The sequence below is a fragment of the Ranitomeya variabilis genome, chromosome 3 (genome assembly GCF_051348905.1).
Source record: "Ranitomeya variabilis isolate aRanVar5 chromosome 3, aRanVar5.hap1, whole genome shotgun sequence".
Classification (NCBI taxonomy): domain Eukaryota; kingdom Metazoa; phylum Chordata; class Amphibia; order Anura; family Dendrobatidae; genus Ranitomeya; species Ranitomeya variabilis.
The window spans coordinates 658,949,962-658,967,716 of NC_135234.1; the positions used below are offsets into that span (position 1 = coordinate 658,949,962).

General features: G+C 41.3%; 1 protein-coding gene across 1 annotated transcript; it reads right to left on the reverse strand.

The window, feature by feature from the left end:
• Positions 1-4,720: 4,720 nt before the first annotated feature.
• LOC143816882 (chymotrypsin-like elastase family member 1) lies at positions 4,721-16,954 on the reverse strand. The gene is made up of 8 exons (XM_077297828.1): positions 16,822-16,954; positions 13,509-13,606; positions 11,594-11,694; positions 10,663-10,788; positions 7,131-7,267; positions 5,681-5,826; positions 5,406-5,555; positions 4,721-4,839 (listed from the first exon to the last, which is right to left on the reverse strand). Exons 1-8 carry the CDS (start codon positions 16,859-16,861, stop codon positions 4,831-4,833), a joined length of 807 nt encoding a protein of 268 aa, XP_077153943.1. The 5' UTR covers positions 16,862-16,954; the 3' UTR covers positions 4,721-4,830.
• Between the last annotated feature and the right edge of the window lie 801 nt (positions 16,955-17,755).

Genomic DNA, 17,755 nt, shown 5'->3' on the forward strand with positions numbered 1-17,755 from the left:
TTTTCCTTCTTTTACACCAGATAAGATCCTATTCCTATGCAAATAAATTTATATTATTTATACAATGTGATTTTTCTGGATTTTATTTTTGATATTCTATCTCTCAATGTTAAAATTAACCTACCCTTAAAATTATAGTCTGTTCATGTCTTTTATAAAATCAGCAAGAGCTCAAATACTTATTTGCCCCACTGTATCTGTATTCAGGGGGGAGACACATGTATGTATACAATGCATGTGACCATGTTATTTTTAGGGCTGTGACGATCATCGTGACAAGACGAGTCATGGCTGGGAGATGTCAACATGAAAGTCTGACCAGATGGAGAAGAAACAGGAGAAAGCGGCTCTAATCAAGTGGTAAGTGCCTGGGTATAAATATTATTTTGTATCTGCACTATGTGGAATGATAATGTTATTTCTAAAACCCGTCTTGTCTGTGTGCTTCCAAGTTTTTTTATTGGATGGCACACGGGCTCATAGAGTTTTATAGGTCCATTCACACATACATACATGAAAATCACAGATCTGAGTATGAGATCCGTGAAGGTCAAAGAATGTTCTGTTCTGATCCGATTTTGAGGATCAGAATAGGATATGCTCAATGTGTCTGTAAAAGCTCGCAGCACACTGACACTGCACACAGATGCAGGAACGTAGCCTTATTATGTACCTTCCTCTCTAGTTATATATGGTGCCGTCCTTTATTATATAGCTTCCTCTGCTGTACAGTGCTGTCTCTTACATTGCGTATTCTTGTTATTTTTGTTATTCACAGTGCCCTCTTTTATTACATAGTCCCCTCTCTTGTTAGATATAAAAACTGCTGATGGAGCAGTCGGTGACCAGATGACCAGTCCATCAGCTCCTCCATTAGAAAAGAAGCTTTCCCATGCTTCATCAGCTGTCATTACATTATATACCTAACAAGACAGGACGGTATGTAAAAAAGACAGGGGGCACTATAAATATTCCAATATGTAAGGGCGGTGCTATGCATAACATTAGAGGGCACTGGGTAATAATGGATGGCAATATACATAATAAAGGAGACTATTTAAGATATATATGTATGTGTGTGTGTGTAGCTATATATATACTGTATCTGTAGCTTTGTCGCCATAAAAGGAGGGGGGCCCAGACACAGTTCTTGTACAGGGGCCCCAAGCTGTCAGTGTCCGCCCCCGAGCTAGAGAAATGAGAAAGGGAAAGAGAAGAGAGACAGAGAAATACTGTCACTTGAAGTATTAAAAAAGAAATACAGGACTAGGCTACAGAAATGTCAAGCCGTGCTCATTGTTGCTATGATTCAGATATTGTGTTGCCAACTGCATTGTATAGTATAGTGCTACTAATATATTAACAATTATCTCTTCATACAAGTGGAGCGGCCCCCAGACGCAGGGCAGCGGGGTACTCGGTACCGGGTCTCTCTCGGTTCTGGGGATGTCACGGTGGCCTTACCCGGTCCGTGGTCCTGCTAAGGAGCGCCCAATTAAAGATGTAGGTGACGGTGTAGGTCGCAGTAAATAACGAGGACACAGGGTTGCAGTCTCTTTACCTCTTTACTGAAGGCTTCGGCATCCGCAATCCAGAGCACTGGTAACAGGGCTGGCTGAGACCGGCCGGTCCGAAGGCACATCCAGAGTTCCCTTTGCAGGTGGAAATCAGAAGCCTACCTACTAGCGCCTGGGTGTTGTAGTACTTCCCTGCTGAGCACCACGGGATAGTCCTCACAACTGTCGTGTATGTTTCTGTTCTTTCTCTCTCCGTCCCCCAGATGATATGGATAGGACGCACCCGTATGACGGGGTAGGCCTGGAGTTATTTTATAGGGACCCTAGAGACGCCCCTCTCCCACCATTGCCTCCGTTGTCTTCATTAGGTGAAAAAGGTGAGACAGCCAACCTAAAGTTAACTGTCCTGCCGTTGGTTCAAAGTAATGCGTAGAGTCTGTTACTTCCTCGGCGTTCCGGCCGCCGGCTACGCGCCTCAGTAGGATGTTGCCGATCTCGGGGCACGACTCCTACTGGTTCTATCGCCTTTGTGCTATGATCTCGTTTCTCACTTCACAATATCCTTCGCTTTGTGTCCCTTCTTAAGATGCCGCCGCAATGAGGTGCAGGCGCGGCTCCGTAACGATCTGTCCTTTCGCTAGGCCTCTGTCAGGATCCCACCCCTGACAGGGACCCCCCTGGATCTTCCCAAGTAACGCTCTCCTCTCACTAGATGTTACCTGGGCAAAACCCAGTCAGCTTCTCCCTAACTTCCTATCCAACCCCCAGTTTTACCAGAGTGTGAGGAGTGGCCTAATACATAGAACCCTTTGCTCCCCCTGGTGACCGGAGTGTGAAGTGTAGTGTGTGACTGTGATACCTGGTCAGGTGAACTCCTTTAGTGCAATCAGATGTAACATTGCTCCCCTTAGTGGCAGAGCGACATTACTGCAACGACCAGGACTCTGGGGCGCTGCACAAGAACCTAGTATCACTGAAGAGCAGCACGATAACATAAAACTCGGTATATATTTTCCATTCTCAAGACAAAATCCCCCCGATGAAGATGACACAAATTGCGCATTTTGCTACTGGGCAGTGGGCTGCACTTGATTTGGCAAACATGTATGGTTACATTGGTATAGTATTTGGACAGTATAATACCTCCAATGCAGATGGCATAACTGCTATTGGGCCCGATGTGTCGGGGGCCAGGTGATCTTGCACCGCTTTCAACTGTATCTGCATTTCTAGTTTTTGTCCCTTTAGTGGCCAGTGTGAACATACACCTACACCGTGCATGTATACCAATTTATATTCCAGTTCATTTCTTTAGTTTTTTTTGTTTCAGGTTGTTGCACTCTGTGCAAATAAAGGTATGGCCTCCCTTTTTTGAGCTGGATATTTCATTGATATAGCTCCCCATTGCTGGATGTCCCTTAGTCAGGGTCTCAATCCTTCTCTGGATGTGGTGGAATGATTTTTATGTTTTTTTTAATCAAAATTATGTAAATAAAATATTTTATTTAAATAATAAACAATAATCTTTGTTTTTATATAGCACTAACATATTCCGCAGCGCTATACAGTTTGCACACAATATCACCGCTGTCCCCGATTGGGCTCACAATCTAAATTCCCTATTAGTATTTCTTTGGAATGTGGGAGGAAACCCACGCAAACATGGAGAGAACAAACAAACTCCTTGCAGATGTTGTCCTTGGTGGGATTTGAACCCAGGACTCTAGCGCTTTGCATGTAGCCCAAAAGTTCTACTTTGGTATCCTCTGACCAGAGCACCTCTTCCGCATGTCGTGTAGGGGCCAAACTAACATGTCAAAACCATTTATCATTTCCTTTATACTTCACAAATACCTGCTACTATCTGTTGGTATATCACATAAATTTCCACTCAAATACATTTAAGTTTGAGTGTAAGGTGAATAAATGAGGAAAAGCTCATGGGGAACACATTTTGAAAGCACTCTATAGGATGGAAGACATTATTATAGGATGGGGCTTGATGAGGGACATTAAAACAGGATGAGGGACATAATTACAGGAGGAGGGACAATATTACAGAAGGGGGACAGGATGAGGAAACATTACAGCCCAGGGGACATTATTACAGTATAGGGCCATTATGGAGAACATTATTTCAGGAGCCCATACATATGACCAACAAGCTGGTGGGGGTCAGGTCAAAATTGTGTATCAGCGCTCATAGTACTCTAGTTACACCAGTGTATCTTAGCTATATGACATCACTTTATGAGAACCAAAAAGTCTTTTATTTCCTTGGAATCTCTTGTAGAAAGCTACTTAAGGTGTTTTCCAGTAACGGTAGTAACTTTCCAGGTTTTCTCATGCTGAATCGAATCGGCATGAGAAAAAAATAGCAAGTCTGCACTACCCCATAGTATAACATGCTATCCAATAAAACATCTGATCGCAGTCCGCCATGTTGTATGCTTGGGTGAGAACCCCTAAATTTCAGGCTTATGGGATGTCAGGTAGATGGCACTGTATATATTGTTCTGTCTGCAATAAGTTATTGCAGTAATGTATTGACAATAAGATCAAGGGTGGAAATACCATGGTGCACCCTGTGCAGCCGACACTGGCCCAAGAGATAAGAGGGTCCATTTCCACCTCCAAAGCATATAGAATTGTGCATTGTGATGAGCTACTGGACTGAAAAGGGCTCATATACTGTTCTTGCACGGGGGGCCCTTTCTATCTTGGTCCAACAATGAATAAGATATATAATGTGTTCCAGTGGTGCATTTATGGTAAATGTACATAGGACAGAAAATGTAAAGCACATGGCTAAGGAAGAATACTAATTTGGCAAATATGGATTTCCACATCTTGGCATCGCACTATTCAACTATTGTTGTAATTGTACAAGCCCCATCCTCAGTTTCAACCAATAGCTGTGAGGGGAAAAGAGGGGTAAGAGGGACAAAATAAACTGATATACGCTATGCATTATAGACTACATCTCTGAATAATAGGCAACAAATCAATGGACCCTACAGACTGAGGTGGCATGCCACATGTGACCCGGGTCTGAGAGTAACAAATCACTGCATGGCAGAGCCTGGCATCAGTAAACTACTTGACACCTGCCTGGGAATGTTAATCATCTTTAGTTATTAAATATTGAATTGAGTGTCCAATGTGCAACCCATGCATTCTATATGGAAGAGAAAAGCTGAAAATATACTGGAGGTAATTTATTTATTAGCAAGTTGTTATCAGTTAATACAGCACAGGTAGGTTATGCATCATAGCTGTTATCGGTTTCCCACGAGGGAGAAGAATGATCCATTTAGACGTTCTGCAAAAGAAAACACATAAAAAAGTGTAAGACTTCTATCGGTATATGAAATGCTTGGAAGTTGCAGTGAAAGTGTTACTTTATAGTTTGGATAATGTAAATTAAAAACATAGCAATCAGTTAACCTTTTGCCCTAATAAACTTACAGCTTCAAAAGTAACCATTATTTTAATAATTTTAGAATTCAATAGTGCGTGTGAAAATGTGCAACTTTGTATTACGGTATTTCTTTTCAGAGAAATCTGCTTCTTTCTCCTCTTTTTTTTATAAAAATAAGAAATAAAATGACGGCTAATCATTAAAGTCTAAAATCACATATTACAGTTTTTTTTATGAGCCATCAAAAAGTGATAATATTTATGTTAATTGCATTATACATCTGTCTGACATGATGTATGGCTATGCTGGGCATACATGAAGTAGTACTGCCGCTAATTGAGTGCATCATTGAAGGACCCACTGCACCCAGTTTCATTGCACCTATTGTCACCTGCCGTCAGAATAATACTTGAGACCCTTTTTTCAGGAGGAGGGTATAATCTAAAGTGTTCATATTTGTCACTTACGCTGTTGATCCAGGAGATGTAAGAGGAGACCTTGGTAAACACTGATGGTTTCTGGTAGTAATTGCATCCAAGAGAAGATCCAAAGCTGACAATACCATGGACCTGATACACACCACTGACAGAGCAGTTAAGGGGTCCGCCAGAATCACCCTAATGTGCAGAGATGAAGAAGCATATTTATAGTTTTATAGTATCATTATTTCTAATGTAGGCTAAACATAAATATTACGGGAAGCTCCACGTAAAAAAAAGAATTGTATGCAAATTCAACTTACATTGCAGGAAGACTTGACTCCATCTCCACCAGCACAGATCATGGAAGTCTTGACAGTGCTGCCCCACCAGGAGCTGAGAGAGCAGGTCGCGTGGGCAACTACAGGCAGAGTGGCTTGCTGGAGAATAGTGGCAAGAGATCCACCAGCTGTGTAGGAATAATAGTCCTTTGTAGTAATTGTTATTTACTGTGTGTTACATTAAGGCAGGAGCAGATGCTCTAATTTGCCCCCCCCCCCAGTAAAAAAAATTAGCATTCGGCGGCATCACAGAAGACAATATCACACAACTTGGCATCCTTTACAAAAATTATCCTCCTCCTGAAGCCCATATTCCCCTTTCATTGCACCTATAAAGTATGATGCCAACAAAAGTGCCACACAAACACTGGATGATACCCCCACAGTGAATTCCTCCACAGTACCCTCCAAGTAGTAAAATGGGCTTACTTACAGTTTCATGGCCCCACATTTCACCATACTGTACAATGGCTCCCACTAGCCCTCTAAACAGTGTAATGGACACCACACAGCCCTCCACACAGTATGATTGACCCAATACAAACCTTCATTCTGTATAATTGCTTACATACAGTATAATGACCCCCATATAGCTCTCCTTAAAGTATAAAGGCTCCCACATGACCATCCAAATTTTATAATGATCCCCACATAACCCTCTAAGTATTATAATGGCCCCCACATAGTCCTCCAAGTATTTTAATGACCCCCACATAGCCCTCCAATATTATAATAGCAATCCATATATTATAATGGGACCCATAATCCTCCATATATTATGCTACACCTATAGTCTTTCATATAGTATAATGCACTCCCCATAGTCCTCTATATAGTATAATGCAACCCAATAGTCCTCCATATAGTATAATGCACTGCCATAGTGGATGTTCTGTGCTGCTGATATATTTTATGCGGATCCAGGATACACATAAGTAGATTTGCGGTTTTATTACTCGACGTGTTTCAAAGTTTTCATACTTATTCCTCAGGACACAACCACAAAACCACATATGTGCCTATGTGCTGAGGAAAAAGTATGAAAACTTCGAAATGTGTTAACTAATAAAATTGCAAAGCTACCTCTGTGTATCCTGGATCTGCCTATTATCTACCAGCAATGCGGAATGTCCCTATTTTGTCCCATATACAACACTATAGAACATTGTAGCACTGGTGAGAGGTGACTGGGTAGAAATCTCATATGCAAGTTCCCCCTTCGCTTAGCCCAAACATCCTCAGGAGAATGCTTAATTCCCTAGGTGTCTATTTTAACTTCTTTACAAAATCATGTGATGAAACACGTTCTAAAAAAAAACTAAAAATGACATCTGACTCTGTATTCAGCACATTGGCAAGTTGTGGCAAACATGAGTTTTGCTAATCTAGAATAAGCTCCTTGTATAGAAAACATTGTGCACAAAGGACTTACTGCTTGTTCTTCCCCATCCGGTAACAACGCAGTTGTAGTTGTGGGCCAGGGTATCGCCACTTGCTGGCAGTGTAGCCACTTTCACGTAACTGTTCAGGGTAGCACTGGAGGCCAGCCACAGGATAGCAATGTCATATCTGTAGGAGGAGGTGATACACATGTATTTCTGCATATCATGGAGAGATTATATAATAGAAATGAAATAAAAAGTCCTCATCGGAGTCACATCACTGGAGGTAAAGAAGACTCTGATGTGACAGCAAAAGGATGAATTTCACTGGTACAGATACAGATGTGAAATTAAGGAATTAGTGGCAAGTGTGTGGTCTGTAGAGGTGGCTGCATAATCTACTAATAATAGTAACTATATTACTGACCATATTAGTAGCAGTAATAATAATAATAGTCATAATAATAAAAATAATAAATTATAAGAAATTATTGACACATGTGTCGTCTGTAGCAGTGGCTGTATAATCTATTCATAATAGTAGATATTCAGAGATTGGAGGCAGCACACCATTCAGAGTGAGAAAAGCTTGAGAAAGGTTCACCCTAATGAACCGAAATGTTACTATGTTGGGCCATTATACAGAAGTGTTTTTTTCACTCTGAATGATGTGCTGCCTCCAATCTCTGAATATCTACTTCAGGTTTGGTGGTAACCTAGGAGGCCTTGCACCCGGCCTGTGATTGCTAGTGCTGCTATTGCTTTTTCAATTCAATTTCAGTTATATTACTTACCATATTAGTAGTGGTAATAATAGTAATAGTAATACATTATTCTAGGGTAACTGTTGTTTTAATTCGTATTTAATGCACCAATAGCACACATGAAAATAAGCAACTTTGCAATATATCTTATCAGAGAAATCTGCTTCTTTTTCTGCCAAAATTGATCAGTGATTACCAAAATTCTCAATTCTGAGGTAAAATCTGCATTCAGTGAAGACAGACTGTCCCATTACTGGGAAAGGAGATGGCGTCTGCTTCTGATTAGATCCTATATAAATAGTAAGAAGAAGGTGGAGCTCTATGTCTATGACCTCCCTCCTCTGTCTACACAGAATCTAAGACCCACCATCTCCTCTCTCTGTAATGGAAAAGTCTGTCTTCACCACATACAGATTTTACCTCAGAATTCATAATTATGATAATGGCTGACCAATTTTGCCAGAGAAAGCAGCAGATTTTATTACACAGTTGCTTTTGTCATGTGAACCATTGATTTATGAAATAAAAATGATAATGACGGTTATACTACTACTAGATGGTGGCCCGATTCTAACGCATCGGGTATTCTAGAGTATGCATGTTCATGTAGTATATTGCCCAGCCATGTAGTATAGTGCCCAGTGACGTAGTATATTGCCCAGCGACGTAGTATATTGCCCAGCCACGTAGTATATTGCCCAGCCACGTAGTATATTGCCCAACCACATAGTATATTGCCAAGCCACGTAGTATATTGCCCAGTGACATAGTATATTGCCCAGCGACGTATATTGCCCAGCCACGTAGTATATTGCCCAGTGATGTAGTATATTGCCCAGCGACGTAGTATATTGCCCAGTGACATAGTATATTGCTCAGCGACATAGTATATTGCCCAGCGATGTAGTATATTGCCCAGTAACGTAGTATATTGCCTAGCAACGTAGTATATTGCCCAGCTACGTAGTATATTGCCCAGCCACGTAGTATATTGCCCAGCCACGTAGTATATTGCCAAGCCACGTAGCATATTGCCCAGCCGCGTAGTATATTGCCCAACCACGTAGTATATTGCCCAGCCACATAGTATATTGCCCAGTGATGTAGTATATTGGCCAGCCACGTAGTATATTGCCCAGTCACGTAGTATATTGCCCAGTGACGTAGTATATTGCCCAACCACGTAGTATATTGGCCAGTCACATAGTATATTGCCCAGTGACATAGTATATTGGCCAGCCACGTAGTATATTGCCCTGTCACGTAGTATATTGCCCAGCCACGTAGTATACAGCACAGAGCCATGTAGTATATTGCCCAGCCACGTAGTAAATTGCCCAGTGACGTAGTATATTGCCCAGCCACGTAGTATATTGCCCAGCCACGTAGTATATTGCCCAGCCAGGTAGTATATTGCCCAGCAACATAGTATATTGCACAGCCACGTAGTATGTAGTATATTGCCCAACCACGTAGTATATTGCCCAGCCACGTAGTATATTGCCCAGTGACGTAGTATATTGCCCAGCCACGTAGTATATTGCCCAGTCACGTAGTTTATTGCCCAGTGACGTAGTATATTGCCCAACCAAGTAGTATATTGGCCAGTCACGTAGTATATTGCCCAGTGACATAGTATATTGGCCAGCCACGTAGTATATTGCCCTGTCACGTAGTATATTGCCCAGCCACGTAGTATACAGCACAGAGCCACGTAGTATATTGCCCAGCCACGTAGTATACAGCACAGAGCCACGTAGTAAATTGCCCAGTGACGTAGTATATTGCCCAGCCACGTAGTATATTGCCCAGCCACGTAGTATATTGCCCAGCAACGTAGTATATTGCACAGCCACGTAGTATGTAGTATATTGGTCAGCCACGTAGTAGATTGCCCAGTAATGTAGTATATTGGCCAGTGACATAAAATAAACAATAAACATATACTCACCTTAGTCCTGGCTCCTGTGTATGGTGCACGCGGCAGCTTCCGGTCCCAGGGTTGGTATGACTATCAGCGCAGGACCTGTGATGACGCCGCAGTCACATGACCGTGAGGTCATGGCAGGTCCTTCTCGCGCAGGCGCGCAGGACATGTGATGAAGTCACGGTCACATGACCGTGACGTCATGGCAGGTCCTTCTCCCATAGCATCCTTAGCACCGGAACCTGCCGGCGGACAGGACGCGACGTCGGAGGGTGAGAATAAGGGTTTTTTTTATTATTATTTGTAACATTAGATCGTTTTACTATTGATGCAGCATACGCAGCATCAATAGTAAAAACTTGGTCACACAGGGTTAATAGCTGCGTAACCGGAGTGCGTTACACCGCACTCTGGTAACGCTGGCATTAACCCTGTGTGAGGGCTGACTGGATGCCTGGAGGGGACTATGGATCGGGCACTGACTGCGGGGAGGTAAGAGCGCCATATTGCCAACGGACTGTGGCCGTCGTTGATTGGTCGTGGCAATGGTTGTGGGCATTTTGCCACGACCAATCAGCGACTTGGATTCCTTGACAGACAGAGGCCGCGACCAATGAATATCCGTGACAGACAGAAGGACAGACAGACGGAGGTGAGCCTTAGACAATTATATAGTAGGACAGGCAGATTCCAAAAAGCTTAACAAAAAGTGCAGCTAATATCTGTCATTTGATGTCATGATTTTATGTAATTGTGAATTATTTATTTATGTACTTTTTGTTTAAGGCCTCATAATTCATGGATTACGGCCTTCCTCATTTTTTTGTATTTTTTTTGGTGGGGGTGTTGTACTGTTAGCATGAAATCTTTTCACTCTTAAGAATTTTTTACCCAGCAGCAACGTTGTTGGTGTTCCAGCTAGCGTGTTTCTTGATGGAAGAGACAGAAATGGTCTGTTCAGTGCCATCGCTGGCACTAAGACTGTGTTCTCCAAGAGCCACACGGAAGGAATAAGAACTGTTAGGAAAGACAAGATGGAAAGTTACTCTCTACTTCATGGATGTACATTCAGTCATTTTGTTCAAGCAACAAGAAACCTTTGAAAGTAGCCTCTTTTGAGTAGCTTACGCTGCTTCTAGTCTCTCCTATTAAATGCCAAATTACAATATGGCAAAAATCAACATAGAGGTGCAGAAAGTACTCTCCGATTTTTATGTGATTTTCTGAAAATTGGGACAAAATGTTGCAGATGTGATGTGTGGCCTTGCTTTAAGGAATTATACTAAAAGGAGTTTTCTGGTTTCGGAAAAAAAAGAAAATCAAAACCCTGTCCTCCTGGCTACAATTTGATTAAAAAAAATTAACTGTCATTTACTCTCCCTCTCGGGTCTAGCACTGAGTCTACCGCAATGACCAATGTCCATTATTGTCTGCAGTGCTGACGTCATATCACCGCGATGCAGCCAATCAGTGATTTGAACGTCTCTGTGCAGCTCATTTTGGTAAATTAGGCAGAGCCGCTGACTCACTGATTGGCTGCAGTGCCGTCATTGTGAAGTCAGCGCTGCAGACAACACCATACGTACTTCTAGAGCAGTGGAGGAGATTCAGTGCTGGACCCGGGTTGGGTAGGAGTTTTTTTTTCCAAAAACAGAAATCCCTTTTAATACTAGTTTAATTCCGCCATCTCTATCATGGCCCCATTACTTGGACCACCATTTAGTCTTACTGATAACACTGAACTTAAAGTTAATCACTTATCCATACATCCATCGATTTATCTGATAACATAATAAGACATTATTACAAAAGTCATGATTACCCGTCCACACAATGAGCAGCAGTTAACACACGGTTGGCACGGATGAGGGAGGCTCCACAGGTGTGGTACCAGCTGCTGCCAGACTGATACTGGAGAGATACCTGGGGGAAGCCCATAATACAGAACATTATACATTACAGCAGCAATAATGACAAACCTCTCTTTTTAAACACCTTTTTTTATTTTGTGATCAAACCTGTAACAGTTTACTTTGGGCAAATCTTTCAGTGTGTTATTAGATACTGGTCCATTAGACAGATTTGCAATGTGAATCATGGACATCATAAGCTATAAATCACTATAAATCACTATAAATCATGCTGCATTGGTAATTCAATGGTTTATTTCATTTCAACAGACATTTACCGTACTTCTTAGATTGTCAATGTAATCACTATCAAATGGCTAATATACTTTTATTACCAATAATGCCGTTTTTTGTGAAAATTTTTGTTAAAGTTATGGCCAATCAGTGTATCACTTCTGAGCAATTTGTTGTTTACTGCATGTTGTCAACACTAATCTACAGTTACAAACCAGCAGGACAGGTTACAGGAACGGGGATTACAAGAAGTGTTCACTAAAGTCTACTGTTCCTGCTCTTAAGCAGACAATCAATCTCCTGATGCACTGTGCCACAATAGGAAAGCTACAAGACTTTTATCTTATCTGAATGTCTATGACTATTTATATCAGTTATTCACTTGTTATGTTTAATTGTCAGCAGGGTTTCCATTGAAGATTAGAAGTGCAATTTTAACCACCTCTCCTCCACTCAAGCTTGTTTCCCATGTGTTGTTGCTCATCATAAATCAGCAGTGCAAGTCTTCCCTTGTCTGTGCCAACTTTGTGTTGTATGCAGTGAAAAGTTGAGTTATAGCTGTGCTGACTCTAAAATTGTCAACGTAACCCAAAATTCCCTGGGAATGGAGATAGAAGCAGGGTGAGTGACAACAGCCCAGCCCCCTGATGATGATTCATTTCAGGGCAGAAAAGGATGTAGTAGCAGTGACAGCAACCCCAGGGCCCTGATGATGAACACTCAAAGAAATTGTGATCAGAAGTAAGAAGCAAAAAATACAGACAAAAAGTTTGAGTAGAGAGGGAAGGGTAGGGCATTTGGAATTGAAGTACTTTAAAAAATTAGTTAGATTATTAAATTTAATTTGACATATGGTATAAAATTCACTTAGTTTTTTCACAACCCCTTTATGTAAGTTAATGATTCTTCTTAAAGTTATCCCAGAATAGAAAATGTATATTTGATGCATTTTTTAAAAGTTAATATACATTTTTTTTTATTGAGAAGCTGAAGTCACAGATTTACTTATAGTAGAGCTTTTCAGCCTTTGTGTCTATATCAAGCTTGCCCTGGGCTCTGGCAGCTAAGTGTTATCAATTAGCCTTTTGGCAAATGATTTTTAGTTGCTTTGGTGGGATCTATTGATGAGCGAGTATACTCCTTACATGGGTTTCCCCGAGCATGCTTGGGTGGTCTCTGACTATTTTGGCGTGCTCGGAGATTTAGTTTTTGTCACTTCAGCTGCATGATTTGCGGTTGCTAGACAGGCTGAATACATGTGGGAATTCCCTAATAGGCAACCCCCACATGTATTCAGGCTGTCTAGCAGTCGCAAATCATGCAGCTGCGGCAATGAAAACTAAATCTCCGAGCATGCCAAAATTCTCCGAGACCACCCGAGCATGCTCGGGGGAAATCGAGAAATGAGTATACTTGCTCATCACTAGTGGGATCATAAAAAAGATATTCTTTTTCTTCATCTTGTTCTACTGCCTTTTTCTCAAGAGACCTTAATAACACTGATATCACAAACAGCAATTGTACTGTATGTAGTTACAGTGCCGAAACCTGATTAGTAGTCAGTATATTTTAATACATTAGAGTGGCACTAACCTGCCAGGGCCAAGCATTCTTCACTGCATTACTGCCTCCTACCACACGTACATTTTCATTATCTTCAAAATAGCGGATGTCTTCATCAAGACATTGTCCTATAGATAGAATAATACAGATATTAAAAAATGCAGGAATTGGAAAAAAAAAGTATGTTTATTAAGACAAAGGCGTTTTGTCTGATTGGTGCATTTCTTTTTCTTAAATTATTGGAAGGTGTTAATATTGGGCAGGACTGCATATGACTCTGCAAGGAAAATTCAGAACATCCTATGTATGGGGAAGGGGCAGGGAGAGTCCAAAGGGAATGGGCTTTTTGGACTAGTCTTCTAAGTGGCATAGTCCTCGACCAACTTTTGAAAGTACAGTATATTATTCCAGAAACTCTGCAGTGTCTGATTCATGCCGCCCATTGCACTGGGAGCATGAATCAGCTGTCAGGATCCCTTTAAATATGATTATTAGTGTAAATGCATTATTTTCAATACTCTTTGGACAGCGAATCGCTACAGATTCCCATCCATATTCCAAACCAAATCATTATGTCAGACTAAGATGTCTGACCAGGGATACCATTTTGATCAATCAATTCATTGATAAACCATAATAATAATAATATGCTCTAGTCATTATCAGCAGAATTTGTCAAAAAAGTCTAAGGCTGGGGTCACACATGCGAGTTTTACGGACGTAAGAGCGCAGAAACTACGTCCGTAAAACTCGCATTACATACGGCACAATTATTCTCAATGGGGCTGCTCCTATTAGCCGTATATTACGGTTCAGTATTATACGGCTTTCTACGGCCGTACAAAATCGCAGCATGCTGCGTTTGTCAGCGTACTGCGCAAATAATACGCCAATGAAAGTCTATGGGGGCGAGAAAAATACGGATTCCACACGGACCAGCAGTGTGACTTGCGAGAAATACGCAGCGGTGTTAGTGAAAAGTCGGTAATTCAATTGCCGGCTTTTCATTTCTCCTGCACAAACCCGACAGGATATGAGACATGGTTTTCATACAGTAAACCATCTCATATCCCCTTTTTTTTTGCATATTCCACATTACTAATATTAGTAGTGTGTATGTGCAAAATTTCAGCGCTGTAGCTGCTGAAATAAAGGGTTAAATGGCGGAAAAAATTGGCGTGGGCTCCCGCGCAATTTTCTCCGCCAGAATGGTAAAGCCAGTGACTGAGGGCAGATATTAATAGCCTAGAGAGGGTCCATGGTTATTGGCCCCCCCGTGGCTAAAAACATCTGCCCCCAGCCACCCCAGAAAAGGCACATCTGGAAGATGCGCCAATTCTGGCACTTGGCCACTCTCTTCCCACTCCCTGTAGCGGTGGGATATGGGGTAATGAAGGGTTAATGCCACCTTGCTATTGGAAGGTGACATTAAGCCAGATTAATAATGGAGAGGCGTCAATTATGTCACCTATCCATTATTAATCCAATTGTATGAAAGGGTTAAAACACACACACACATGATTACAAAGTATTTTAATGAAATAAACACAGCGGTTGTTGTAATAATTTATTGTTCTCCCATTCCATTTCCAGGACCTCGCTTGGCAACATAATAAACGCACAAGATACATACCTTCTGCTGTCAGATCTCGTCCCACGAAGTAATCCATCTGAAGGGGTTAACTAATATTACAGGCAGGAGCCCTGCTAAATGCAGCGGTGTGCTCCTGCTTGTAATTCCCCGGCGAATGAATGAAATGTAGGTCATTGACCTACATTTCCTTCAGTCGCGGTGATGCGCCCCCTGCTGGATGTCCTCATATGACCTGGAGCGTGGGAAAAAGTTCCCAGGCTGCAGTTCATGAGAACATCCAGCAGGGGCGCATCACCGCGACTCAATGTAAGTACAGATCCAGCTTTCCTTTCAGCACCCGGGGATTACAGGCACGGAGCACAGCTGCATTTAGCAGGGCTCCTGCCTGTAATATTAGTTAACCCCTTCAGATGGATTACATCGTGGGAAGTGATCTGACATCAGAAGGTATGTATCTTGTGCATTTATTGTTTTCCCAAGCGAGGGTCTGGAAATGGAATGAGAGAACAATAAATTATTACAACAACCGCTGTGTTTATTTCATTAAAATACTTTTAAATCATGTGTGTGTGTTTTTTAACCCTTTCCTACAATTGGATTAATAATGGATAGGTGTCATAATTGACGCCTCTCCATTATTAATCTGGCTTAATGTCACCTTCCAATAGCAAGGTGGCATTAACCCTTCATTACCCCATATCCCACCGCTACAGGGAGTGGGAAGAGAGTGGCCAAGTGCCAGAATAGGCGCATCTTCCAGATGTGCCTTTTCTGGGGTGGCTGGGGGCAGATGTTTTTAGCCACGGGGGGGCCAATAACCATGGACCCTCTCCTGGCTATTAATATCTGCCCTCAGTCACTGGCTTTACTGCTCTGGCGGAGAAAATTGCGCGGGAGCCCACGCCAATTTTTTCCGCCATTTAACCCTTTATTTCAGCAGCTACAGCGCTGAAATTTTGCACATACACACTACTAACATTAGTAGTGTGGAATATGCAACAAAAAAGGGGATATGAGATGGTTTACTGTATGTAAACCATGTCTCATATCCTGTCGGGTTTGTGCAGGAGAAATGAAAAGCCGGCAATTGAATTACCGGCTGTTCACAGATATCGCGCTGATTGAAATCTAAATACAGAATATATATATATATGTGTCTCAATGACATATATATATATATATACTGTATATATGTTTTCCCTAACATTTGAGCACATAAATCCATTAGATGCCGGTTTTGCAAGCCTGCGCGAAAATCTCGCAGTACGGATGCCATACGGATTACATACGGAGGATGCCATGCGCAAAATACGCTGAAACACCCTGACTACGGATCAATATTTTGGGGACATTTCTCCGTATTACGGCCGTAGTACGGACGTATAATACGTGGCTTATTTTCTTACGCCATGTGTGACCCCAGCCTAATAAAACAGATCACCCTATGAGGAAACAGCAAGCTTCTGAAAAAAACATTATATTTCCATGCATTTATGGCCCACAATAGTAATTGCCTGTTTTAGTTGATATTTATCTAAAGTATACGGTCACATTTAATATCTTTCAGCTGCTTATTCATCAACATCCATTAATACAATAGTATGATATATTCACTTATCAGTATTACATTTCCTGTTATTAGTTTACTTTGCTAAAAGATTTGGGAAAATTATGAAAAAAAAATTAGCAATATAATTTCTGGTCTAAAAACATGTATTACTGTATATTACAAATAATGGGAGACCTTACCGCAGATGACAAGAGCAGCGAGTACAAGAAGCCTGAGCATTGTTAGACGATTCCCTGAGAAATCTCCTGTGCCCACCTTGGCTTGGTGTCTCCTTATATACCATTATTGGAGTGCTGGCTTACAGTGGGAATGTTTACAGGTGTCACCAAAAAGCAGTGGAAAATATAAATGCAATTTTTCTCAAGGTCAAGAAACTTATGTAAATATTTTTTTCAAGTTTAGTATCAGAAATGGAAATAATATAGAAAAGATTGCAATACTTTTTCCAGAGCATATGGATTTACTAAACCACCATATTTGCCCAGTAATGAAATTGTCTCATTAATAACCATTTATTTTTAGTTTTTATAGGATCTAGCATTTTATGAATACTTTATTGTCTCCATGACATTTTAGGTAACCTGTCTAAGACATAAAGTGGTGAGAAAATAGTGAAGCCCTAAAATCTCTCATGGGCCTTATTCAGTCATCCGAATTTCACGTAAGTGTTTTTCTTAAAAAGAACACTTTCTCATTAGAATTTATGGAGTTGTTAATATTTTCCAATTTTTTTGCGGACTGTGAGTCCAGAAAAAACTATCATGGAGAAATGACCATTGTTGATAGGAGTCACAAAATCAAAATTACCCATACTAGTCTATAAATCCATGAAAATCAGCACACGGATGGCATCAGTGTATAGTCTGTGTGTTGTCCATGATTTACATTGTAATGAATAGGAGAAGCTTTACAATTAATTTTTTCATACAAGAAAATAACTGCGGAAACATTAACCCCTTCCCGACATGCACCATACAAATACAGTGCTGCAGGAGCTGCGTTCCTACAAACAGCAGTATATGTACGGCGCCACGATCGCGCGAGTTCACGCTGGTCGCCACTGCAATCGGGTGAGGGTGTTAGCTCTATGTGAGAGCTGACACCCTGCAGCAA

Bases quoted from the DNA above. Each gene is read 5' to 3' on its own strand.
- LOC143816882 (XM_077297828.1), bottom strand. From the start codon at position 16,861: ATGCTCAGGCTTCTTGTACTCGCTGCTCTTGTCATCTGCG. The intron at 10,789-11,593 runs GTAATCATGACT...CTTTCCTAACAG, and splicing joins GCTGCTCATTGTGTGGACGG to TTCTTATTCCTTCCGTGTGG. The intron at 5,556-5,680 runs GTAAGTTGAATT...TCTGCACATTAG, and splicing joins GAGTCAAGTCTTCCTGCAAT to GGTGATTCTGGCGGACCCCT.